Source organism: Salmo salar, chromosome 26, assembly GCF_965601325.2.
Source record: "Salmo salar chromosome 26, fSalSal1, whole genome shotgun sequence".
Lineage (NCBI taxonomy): Eukaryota > Metazoa > Chordata > Actinopteri > Salmoniformes > Salmonidae > Salmo > Salmo salar.
In genome coordinates, this window is record NC_138316.1 from 773,184 (window position 1) to 785,738 (window position 12,555).

Consider the following 12,555-nt stretch of genomic DNA (forward strand, 5'->3'; position numbering starts at 1 on the left):
AGTTAATGACACAACTGTGCCTAAAACTATCAAAGTTTGTGTTAAAATCTTAAATATAACAAGGTTGGTTTTCGCAACTGTTTCACAAGGTTTTCATTACTGTAAGTTGTATGGTATTTATTTGATCCACATACATATACACATACACATTGATATATATATCAATCTCTCAAAAAATAAAGGGAACACTTAAACACATCCTAGATCTAAATGAAAGAAATAATCTTATTAAATTATTTTTTCTTTATATAGTTGAATGTGCTGACAACAAAAATCACGCAAAAATAATCAATGGAAATCCAATTTATCAACCCATGGAGGTCTGGATTTGGAGTCACACTCAAAATTAAAGTGGAAAACCACACTACAGGCTGATCCAACTTTGATGTAATGTCCTTAAAACAAGTCAAAATGAGGCTCAGTAGTGTGTGTGGCCTCCACGTGCCTGTATGACCTCCCTACAACGCCTGGGCATGCTCCTGATGAGGTGGCGGATGGTCTCCTGAGGGATGTCCTCCCAGACCTGGACTAAAGCATCCACCAACTCCTGGACAGTCTGTGGTGCAATGTGGCGTTGGTGGATGGAGCGAGACATGATGTCCCAGATGTGCTCAATTGGATTCAGGTCTGGGGAACGGGCGGGCCAGTCCATAGCATCAATGCCTTCCTCTTGCAGGAACTGCTGACACACTCCAGCCACATGAGGTCTAGCATTGTCTTGCATTAGGAGGAACCCAGGGCCAACCGCACCAGCATATGGTCTCACAAGGGGTCTGAGGATCTCATCTCGGTACCTAATGGCAGTCAGGCTACCTCTGGCGAGCACATGGAGGGCTGTGCGGGCCCCCAAAGAAATGCCACCCCACACCATGACTGACCCGCCGCCAAACCGGTCATGCTGGAGGATGTTGCAGGCAGCAGTACGTTCTCCACGGCGTCTCCAGACTCTGTCACGTCTGTCACATGTGCTCAGTGTGAACCTGCTTTCATCTGTGAAGAGCACAGGGCGCCAGTGGTGAATTTGCCAATCTTGGTGTTCTCTGGCAAATGCCAAACGTCCTGCACGGTGTTGGGCTATAAGCACAACCCCCACCTGTGGACGTCGGGCCCTCATACCACCCTCATGGAGTCTGTTTCTGACCGTTTGAGCAGACACATGCGCATTTGTGGCCTGCTGGAGGTCATTTTGCAGGGCTCTGGCAGTGCTCCTCCTGCTCCTCCTTGCACAAAGGCGGAGGTAGCGGTCCTGCTGCTGGGTTGTTGCCCTCCTACGGCCTCCTCCACGTCTCCTGATGTACTGGCCTGTCTCCTGGTAGCGCCTCCATGCTCTGGACACTACGCTGACAGACACAGCAAACCTTCTTGCTACAGCTCGCATTGATGTGCCATCCTGGATGAGCTGCACTACCTGAGCCACTTGTGTGGGTTGTAGACTCCGTCTCATGCTACCACTAGAGTGAAAGCACCGCCAGCATTCAAAAGTGACCAAAACATCAGCCAGGAAGCATAGGAACTGAGAAGTGGTCTGTGGTCACCACCTGCAGAACCACTCCTTTATTGGGGGTGTCTTGCTAATTGCCTATAATTTCCACCTGTTGTCTATTCCATTTGCACAACAGCATGTGACATTTATTGTCAATCAGTGTTGCTTCCTAAGTGGACAGTTTGATTTCACAGAAGTGTGATTGACTTGGAGTTACATTGTGTTGTTTAAGTGTTCCCTTTATTTTTTGGAGCAGTGTATATTCAACCACAAGGGTGTACTAATGAGCTATGCGAAATAGAAAAAAATAAATCATAGAGGACTACTGAAATGAAATTATTTCAATGTAGATAAGGGAACGGCACTTTTTAATTATATTTTATTCAAACTAAAACATTAAGGTCAGTCAATACGAAACATTTCAAGAACGTTGAAAGTTAACTGCAGTCGCAAAAACCATAAAGCGCTATGATGAAACTGGCTCTTATGAGGACCGCCACAGGAAAGGAAGACCCAGAGTAAACTCTGCTGCGAGGATACGTTCATTAGAGAGTGAGCAGCCTCGAAAATTGATCCCAAATAAATGCTTCACAGAGTTCAAGTCTCAACATCTACTGTTCAGAGGAGACTATGTGAAATCAGGCTTCCATGGTCGAATTGCTGCAAAGAAACCACAACAAAGGACACCAATAATAAGAGACTTGCTTGGGCCAAGAAACACGAGCAATGGACATTAGACCGGTGGAAATATGTCCATTGGTCTGATGAGTCCAAACTTGAGATTTTTTGTTCCAACCGCCGTGTCTTTGTGAGACGCAGAGTAGGTGAATGGATGATCTCCGCATGTGTGGTTCCTGCCGTGAAACATGGAGAAGGTGGTGTGATGGTGTTGGGGTGCTTTGCTGGTGACACGGTCGTGACTTATTTAGAATTCAAGGCACACTTAACCAGCATGGCTACCACAGCATTCTGCGGCGATCTGGTTTGTGCTTAGTGGGACTATCATTTGTTTTTCAACAGGACAATGACCCAAAATACACCTCCAGGCTGTGTAAGGGTTTTTTTGACCAGGGAGAGTTGATGGACATTGCTGCATCAGATGACCTGGCCTCCACAATCACCCAACCTCAACCCAATTGAGATGGTTTGGGACAACAAAGTGAAGGAAAAGCAGCCAGCAAGTGCTCTGCATGTGGGAACTCCTTCAAGACTGTTTAGATTTTTTTAACACTTTTTGGGTTACTGCATGATTCCATATGTGTTATTTCATAGTGTTGATGTCACTATTATTCTACAATGTAGAAAATAGTAAAAACAAAGAAAAACTCTTGAATGAGTAGGTATGTCCAAACATTTGACTGGTACTGTACATGGATGAGTATCTGAGAATGGCCTGAAGGGATGTAATTGTAAATTATGTAAATAATGCTGCTGTTGTCTTCTCAAGGCCAGATCGTGTGACTTATCTTTAGCCACCCAGCACATAGCAACAAAGATGAGAACAGAGAGCTTTACACTTAATGCTGGAACTGTGTGTGCGTCCGAGAGTTTAGACACCTTGTTCTTGTGTAAAAAAACAAAACCATCAAAAATATTGTGGAAAATTTTTTTTTACTGGTGTAAAAACAAACATTGCAATGTTCAAAACATTGCTCTGCATTACTGATAGAGCTCTGTGTGTGCCTACAAGATACTGTTTTATGGTGCTTATTTTAAAACATTGGCTCTATTTTAAACAATGTTTGACCATTTTGAAGAGTGTGCAACTGAAGGGATTTGAAGTGTCAATGGCTCCATTTACCGGGTGGGGTCTACAATGCAGTCTCCCCAAACAAATTCCCGAATAGAACTGATTGTCACAGGGAATGCCATAAGATGACTGACTTACAATGGTCATACAAGTTAAGGTGATTGAAAATGACTGTCATAAAAAAAACATTTACCAACAAGAAATAACATATTTACTAAAACTAATTTACAAAATCTTTTTACACAACAGTCAGTCACTGTTTTCATCTTAAGGATTTGGGCAGAGCTGAACAGGAACAGTGTAGGACAGTAGAAGGTGGGTTTGAAGGGCTAATATTGGATCATACTCGTCTATGTCCTTCGACATCAAGTGACCCTTAGTATTTGGTCATCAAGCAGCACTGGGTCTGAAGTTCAAATGTATGCAGATGATACAGTGATATATGTGCATGCAAAGAGCAAACAACAAGCTGCACAAGAACTCACTACTGTAATGGTCCAGGTTACAAAGTGGCTCAGTGACTCGTGTTTGCATCTCAATGTGAAAAAAACAGTTTGCATGTTCTTCACAAAGAGGGCAACAGATGCTACTGAGCCAGATGTCTATGTGTCAGGGGAGAAGCTCCAGGTGGTATCTGATTTTAAGTACCTTGGAATCATACTTGATTCCAACCTCTCTTTTAAAAAGCATGTGAAAAAGGTAATTCAAATAACCAAATTCAACCTAGCTAATTTCCGATTTATACAAAATTGTTTGACCACAGAGGTAGCAAAACTGTATTTCAAATCGATGATACTCCCCCACTTAACATACTGCTTGACTAGTTGGACCCAAGCTTGCTATACAACATTAAAACCTATTCAGTCTGTCTACAAACAGGCTCTCAAAGTGCTCGATAGAAAGCCCAATAGCCATCATCACTGTTACATCCTCAGAAAGCATGAGCTCCTGAGTTGGGAAAATCTTGTGCAATACACCGACGCATGTCTTGTATTCAAGATCCTAAATGGCCTGGCTCCGCCTCCACTCAGTATTTTTGTAAAACAGAAAACCCAAACATATGGCAGCAGATCCACAAGGTCTGCCATGAGAGGTGACTGTATAGTTCCCTTAAGGAAAAGCACCTTTAGTAAATCTGCTTTCTCTGTGAGAGCTTCCCATGTCTGGAATACACTGCCATCAGACACACATAACTGCACCACATATCACACTTTCACAAAATGCATGAAGACATGGCTAAAGGTCAATCAGACTTGTGAACATAATCCCTAGCTGTGTATTGCCGCTTTCCATGTTAGTCTGTAGCTTGTGAGGTGTGGAAACACTGTTGTTTTTATGGATTTTGTCTTGTTGCTTTTTGTTCTATGTTGCTCTGTCTGTATGCTACATCTTGCTTGTCCTATGTTACTCTGCGTGTGCTCACTGTTCAATGATTGTCTATATTGTAATTGTTTTTAATAACCTGCCCAGGGACTGCGGTTGAAAATTAGCCGGCTGGCTAAAACCGGCACTTTTACTGAAACATTGATTAATGTGCACTGTCCCTGTAAAAATAAAATAAACTCAACAATAAACTCAACAGTTGGTAACAGTCCCTGCCAAGGTGAGTGGAACTGTTGTTTCCCAGATGTGGTACTCCTTGACTCTTCTGATGGCTCTCTCAACCAGAATCCTCAGACGAGCTATGGCCTGCATACTTTCAGTGTCCTCATTGCTGTTCTCTTCAACGGGGGAATGATTAGCTTTGCCCCAAAAAAAAATCAGCCAGCATCCTCTCAATGGTTCGGTGTAGAGCTCAGAGACAAAGGTAACTGCTCCACATGGGGCAATCTTGATTAGCCCCTTGAAGGTGTTAGTGTTCTTATAAAAGGAGAATATCTCAGATTGAAGAGTAAGGATGTTGAATTCTCACATCTTATTTCTGTGCAGTCAATGATAACTGACGTCTGGACTGTGCTGTTGGTACTTGTCAGGCATCATCACCATCGCATGCTCTCTGGTCATCCAAATAGGCAATGAACCCAGGACTCGGAAAAGATAGTTGGCCCACATGATGACTACACGGCTGACAGTAGACACTTATTCTAGAGATGTCAGACAAGACCTTCACTTTCAATCCTAAAGCTAAATGGCAGCAATAAAGGAAGAACTTGTCAATGATTTGCAACTTGCGGTTAGGACTGGGGTTGGTTTGTTTCCAGTCCAGTTAGTAGTCCCATTCTCTGTCCATTGGACCAGCTTAGATGCAGTGAAAATCTCCAACTGGAAATGGGTATAGAATCAAAAATCTTGATCAGAAGCACAGAATCTGATGACTTGTAACTGAGGGGAGTGGCTTATTCTCAGTTTCTGGACTTGATGTTCGAGCTCCCTGATCCTTTCTGCTGCAGCATCCAGTGCACCTGTTGTTAAAAGTGACTTGACTAGATTACCCTGATTTAGATCATATTTTATTTATGTTTGGATATTGTTCATAATGACTACATCAGGGACAATGGTAAAATCAATAGATGACCCCATTAAAGCCTAAGCACTGTGGATAAGTAGGAGGGTAAACACTAATGAAAATGACACTATTCTTGTAAAATAGGTAGATAAACTCTTTCCCCAAAAAATAAAAATATGGGTAGCTGACTTTACTTGAGTTACACAATGCCCAAACCGGACACGCGTGTGCGCAAATTGATTTTGTCCCCCCACACCAAACATGACAAGCAGGTTGAAATATCAAAACAAACTCTGAACCAATTATATTAATTTGGGGACAGGTCAAAAAGCATTCATTTGTGCTATTTAGCTAGCTAGCTTGCTGTTAATTGTCGGAGTAGAGGACCTTGTGCGTTTCAGGTAAAATAACAACTCATTGTTTATATTCGGACAAATTTGCTAGCTAATTTGTCCGAATATAAACAATGAGTTGTTATTTTACCTGAAACGCACAAGGTCCTCTACTCCGACAATTAATCCACACATAAAATGGTCAACCGAATCGTTTCATGTCATCTCGCCTCCTTCCAGGTTTCTTTTACATGGCGATTGGCAACTAACTAATAATGTGCATTACCACAACCGACCTCAGTTCATCTTTCACTCACTCACGTGGGTATATGTTGCTAAAATCCAATAAGATGGCACATGGGTATATGCTTCTAAAAACCAATGAGCAAATGGGAGAGGCAGGACTTGCAGCGCGTTCTGCATCACAAATAGAATCAACTTCTATTTTAGCACCTGACAACGCAGACACTCGTTGGCGCGCACGAGCAGTGTGGGTGCAATGATTGAATAACATGTACGAGTACATTTATTTTGCAACGCTCGGGCACGCGATGCGACCAGTGTGGGCAGCATGTTAGGCTAATCACTGGTCTACCTTTAATAGAACTAGTGTAACGTTAGCCTAGCTCCTATTTTCATAATGTTTGAATGTTGCTAGTAATGGCAGCATCCTTTACATAGCTGATGTGTATTGACATAGAATTACATTAATATTATAATGCTGAATGTTAGACATAGAACGCAATGTGTATGTACACGGAGGAGTCGTCGTGTAGTTGTAGTCTGCTGCTGCAATCTCTAGAAAGACATCCTCGTCCAGCTCTTCATCAGAAGAAGGGATGGGATGAATATCATCTCCGAAATGAGCTCATCCTTTCATAAACTGATTCCCATTGTGGCAGATCTTCCCCCCAGTTATTCCAATGAAACCGGGACAGGACAACTCTGATCTTCAGCAGTTTGCGACCAGTCGCACTAGTGTAGTCCATTTTGTTGAAATGTAGGCTACATATGAAGGTGGTACCACAGAGTATTAAATGTAGGGCATTAAACTCTTTTCACAGCATGAACCAATTTTTTGCGCTCTTCCAAGTTTCTTGGAAATGCATGGAAACCTATGTACGGCTGCTTTTGCTTGATATTAGTACAGAGAAGTAAGCAACAAAAACACTGATTTAGCCTCCGCCATTGTTGATTGTACTCAGTAACCAAGGAAGGGACTGGAATTATTCATACCCAACAAAGGATGCTTCCACATTCCAAAACACAGAAGTATGATAAAAGCCTTTAAAACAACACAATGTAACTCCAAGTCAATCACACTTCTGTGAAATCAAACTGTCCACTTAGGAAGCAACACTGATTGACAATAAATGTCACATGCTGTTGTGCAAATGGAATAGACAACAGGTGGAAATTATAGGCAATTAGCAAGACACCTCCAATAAAGGAGTGGTTCTGCAGGTGGTGACCATTTACATTACATTTACATTTAAGTCATTCAGCAGACGCTCTTATCCAGAGCGACTTACAAATTGGTGCATTCACCTTATGATATCCAGTGGAACAACCACTTTACAATAGTGCATCTAAATCTTTTAAGGGGGGGGGGGGGGGGGGGTTAGAAGGATTACTTTATCCTATCCTAGGTATTCCTTAAAGAGGTGGGGTTTCAGGTGTCTCCGGAAGGTGGTGATTGACTCCGCTGTCCTGGCGTCGTGAGGGAGCTTGTTCCACCATTGGGGTGCCAGAGCAGCGAACAGTTTTGACTGGGCTGAGCGGGAACTGTGCTTCCTCAGAGGTAGGGGGGCCAGCAGGCCAGAGGTGGATGAACGCAGTGCCCTTGTTTGGGTGTAGGGCCTGATCAGAGCCTGAAGGTATGGAGGTGCCGATCCCTTCACAGCTCCGTAGGCAATCACCATGGTCTTGTAGCGGATGCGAGCTTCAACTGGAAGCCAGTGGAGAGAGCGGAGGAGCGGGGTGACGTGAGAGAACTTGGGAAGGTTGAACACCAGACGGGCTGCGGCGTTCTGGATGAGTTGTAGGGGTTTAATGGCACAGGCAGGGAGCCCAGCCAACAGCGAGTTGCAGTAATCCAGACGGGAGATGACAAGTGCATGGATTAGGACCTGCGCCGCTTCCTGTGTGAGGCAGGGTCGTACTCTGCGAATGTTGTAGAGCATGAACCTACAGGATCGGGTCACCGCCTTGATGTTAGTGGAGAACGACAGGGTGTTGTCCAGGATCACGCCAAGGTTCTTAGCACTCTGGGAGGAGGACACAAGGGAGTTGTCAACCGTGATGGCGAGATCATGGAACGGGCAGTCCTTCCCCGGGAGGAAGAGCAGCTCCGTCTTGCCGAGGTTCAGCTTGAGGTGGTGATCCATCATCCACACTGATATGTCTGACAGACATGCAGAGATGCGATTCGCCGCCTGGTTATCAGAAGGGGGAAAGGAGAAGATTAATTGTGTGTCGTCTGCATAGCAATGATAGGAGAGACCATGTGAGGATATGACAGAGCCAAGTGACTTGGTGTATAGCGAGAATAGGAGAGGGCCTAGAACAGAGCCCTGGGGGACACCAGTGGTGAGAGCGCATGGTGGGGAGACAGATTCTCACCACGCCACCTGGTAGGAGCGACCTGTCAGGTAGGACGCAATCCAAGCGTGGGCCGCGCTTGTGTGACCACAGACCACTTCTCAGTTCCTATGCTTCCTGGCTGATGTTTTGGTCACTTTTGAATGCTGGCGGTGCTTTCACTCTAGTGGTAGCATGAGACGGAGTCTACAACCCACACAAGTGGCTCAGGTAGTGCAGCTCATCCAGGATGGTACATCAATGCGAACTGTGGCAAGAAGGTTTGCTGTGTCTGTCAGCGTAGTGTCCAGAGCATGGAGGCGCTACCAGGAGACAGGCCAGTACATCAGGAGACGTGGAGGAGACCGTAGGAGGGCAACAACCCAGCAGCAGGACCGCTACCTCCGCCTTTGTGCAAGGAGGAGCAGGAGGAGCACTGCCAGAGCCCTGCAAAATGACCTCCAGCAGGCCACAAATGCGCATGTGTCTGCTCAAACGGTCAGAAACAGACTCCATGAGGGTGGTATGAGGGCCCGACGTCCACAGGTGGGGGTTGTGCTTACAGCCCAACTCCGTGCAGGACGTTTGGCATTTGCCAGAGAACACCAAGATTGGCAAATTCGCCACTGGCGCCCTGTCCTCTTCACAGATGAAAGCAGGTTCACACTGAGCACATGTGACAGAGTCTGGAGACGCCGTGGAGAACGTACTGCTGCCTGCAACATCCTCCAGCATGACCGGTTTGGCGGTGGGTCAGTCATGGTGTGGGGTGGCATTTCTTTGGGGGCCCGCACAGCCCTCCATGTGCTCGCCAGAGGTAGCCTGACTGCCATTAGGTACCGAGATGAGATCCTCAGACCCCTTGTGAGACCATATGCTGGTGCGGTTGGCCCTGGGTTCCTCCTAATGCAAGACAATGCTAGACCTCATGTGGCTGGAGTGTGTCAGCAGTTCCTGCAAGAGGAAGGCATTGATGCTATGGACTGGCCCGCCCGTTCCCCAGACCTGAATCCAATTGAGCACATCTGGGACATCATGTCTCGCTCCATCCACCAACGCCATGTTGCACCACAGACTGTCCAGGAGTTGGCGGATGCCACCTCCTGACGCCACCTCATCAGGAGCATGCCCAGGCTGTAGGGAGGTCATACAGGCACGTGGAGGCCACACACACTAGTGAGCCTCATTTTGACTTGTTTTAAGGACATTACATCAGACTTGGATCAGCCTGTAGTGTGGTTTTCCACTTTAATTTTGAGTGTGACTCCAAATCCAGACCTCCATGGGTTGATAAATTGGATTTCCATTGATTATTTTTGTGTGATTTTGTTGTCAACACATTCAACTATGTAAAGAAAAAAGTATTTAATAAGATTATTTCATTCATTCAGATCTAGGATGTGTTATTTTAGTGTTCCCTTTATTTTTTTGAGCAGTGTATTTAGCCGAAGTCCAACAAATTAATTGCTTTAAATAATTATGACATGTTAAGAAAATGATGAGCAATGTAAAAGTAATGACTTTCCAAATAAGCTACACGTTATGTTGGCAGACAATTTGTTAGGTACGTTATCCTTACGCATCATTAGAGCAGTATGTGCCTGTATGTTAGCTAGCTACCTAATGTTAGTTGCCTGCTAATACATCAAACTTGCCAGTATATTAATGATATGCTATTCAACTAACTACCCAACGTTTATTGACTTGATTATTCACGTCATTCTTTGCTTAGCTAAGTGGTACAGTTGTTGTGCGTTCTCAATGGACATTGTTAATGAAGGGTTCGTAAATTCGCTCTGGATATCTACACCAATTTCAGAGCACTCTTGTCTGAGTGTGCCAGAACGCAGAATAACTGATTAATTTATGAAAGCTCAACACCCGTTGAATATGGCCGGTGTCAGTAAACATCTGCAAAAAAGCGTAATTAAATTGGTGCCAGCAGCAGTTACAGACACCAACGCTATGGACAACATGAAAACAGCTTAATCAGCTCTGCTAGGGAGAGTAAAATGGTCAGAGCGAGGAGTTCTCTCACTTGTGTCTGGAAGTAGCTAACAAGCTAGCCAACATTAGCCAGTGGACTTGACTGCAGTTGTGAGGTCAGAACGCTCAGATCAACCCGACTCCTCGACCAGTGTCCAATGTGCACTCTGAATTTACAAAGCGCCAAGAGAGCACTCTGGCAGTACAAATTGAATTTATAAACACACCCGTAGTCTTAAGATGTCTAGCTAGTAATTTGTTATGCTAACAAACTAGCAAGAGGTTGCATAACAACAGCATCAACTTCCAGTAGACAAGCGAAGAGCTAGTACGCTCAACTGAAAGGTTACCATTCGTTTACAGTATACTAAAATTAACGAATAGTGTATAGTATCATATACTCATAAAGTGTGCAGTATACAGTATGTTATTATTGGTATTCAAACAACTTTAGTGAGGTTGCCAAGTCACGTGGTGGAAGAGCTATTGCCATTTGAATATTGTGATCATGCACTTTGTTGACTGTCCATAACTAGTGTCAGTGCGCAAGGCTGTCTGAAAATAAGACCTGTGCAATGTTGTACAGCTTTTTTCCTTCATAAAAGAGCCTTATCCGGTGTATGTAACGTTAGCGCAAATCGTTCGCGACCTATTGAAGTTTACGGTCCGAATATTCGGCAAATATCTCATCTCAAACCAACTTTAACCACGGTGTTAAACCGTACCATATGTTGACGGACTAGAAGAGCCGATGAGGGGAAAAAACATCGAGATCCAAATAGCTAGCTAAGAAAACATGCACGAAATTGATAACATTATGACTAAGCTTGCCGTTGTTATTTGTAATGTTAGCTAACTAGTGTATCACTTAATCCAAACTCAATTAAGGTAGCTACTAAACTAGCTAGTTATCAACCAGCTAACAATATTAGCCAGCTAACGTTGTTAGCTATCTGCTAAGAAGATAGCAGAAATACAACAGGGAAAGATCATTTAGAAAAGGCTAGCAAACCTTTTATGTGACCGTGCTAGCTAGCTAAATATCCGTAAGACTCACCTTTTACATCGCCAGCTAGTGCCTTCCAGGTAGGAGAGTACTGGATGCAGTGACCACACCACGATGAGTAAAACTGGACCAGCCAAGCGGTGGAAGAGTTGAGCAAAGTCTGCTCGACAGTCGCGCTTGTCAGTATAACCACCGAGTCCTCCTCAGAATACAGCCGAGTGGTTAGAGACGGATTAAATAGAAACACAAAAATAATGCTCGTTTTGAACAATAAAAAACCTGTTTTTCGGAGCGAAGGGCAGTCGTCTACACACAGAGTCGCCATATCGTAAAGACAATGTGGAGATGGAAAGCGAGAGGCTACGGACACGCCTGGTGGCAAAATTGATGACGTATGTCGAGTGGATACGAACGGATTCGGTTCAGTCAAAGATTTGTTCAACTGAACCAAGATAGACCACAGCCTGTCATTTCCAATGGGAACGAATGAGTCATAGTGGGCAGAACAACCACGAGCTAGCGAGATCCTATTGGCGCGTTCTAGCAGACATCTGCATATTTCCGTTAGGGAACGCCTCCTCTGTGAAGTGCGCGTGTGCAATAACCCAATTCGCATTTGCACTCATTATAAACAACGCGATTTAAAACAAATAACAGATTGTAGCGAATATAAAACTGTATTGATATCAAATGTTTCATCGATGAGAAAATGTGCAGAATGTCAGCCAAAATCCATCTCGTTCCTGCTTCTCCCACTGCCGGCCAGTGGGCTTCCTCTCGCAAAGCGGATGATTTATACATCCGATAAAATAATCTGTCTCGTGGTTCTATCTGTGGTTCAGCTGTCCCAATGAGCCTTTCCCAGCTAGCTAGTTTATTGTGGCTAGAATCTTCAGCGAGACTGGGAAATTTGTCTGCGGAAGTTGGGACTTGGAAGTGTTCAAAGTGTTTCCGTTTTTATCCGAGTGAATT

General features: G+C 44.4%; 1 protein-coding gene across 1 annotated transcript in view; it reads right to left on the bottom strand.

Annotated features, from left to right (window-relative positions):
• The window catches only part of qsox2 (quiescin Q6 sulfhydryl oxidase 2), an 88,403-nt gene extending 76,402 nt beyond the window's left edge, over window positions 1-12,001 (bottom strand). Inside the window, exon 1 of the mRNA XM_045708129.2 lies at window positions 11,635-12,001. Coding sequence (XP_045564085.1) covers window positions 11,635-11,908 — 274 coding nt within the window. The 5' untranslated portion in view covers window positions 11,909-12,001. The remainder of the gene's footprint in view (window positions 1-11,634) is intronic.
• Between the last annotated feature and the right edge of the window lie 554 nt (window positions 12,002-12,555).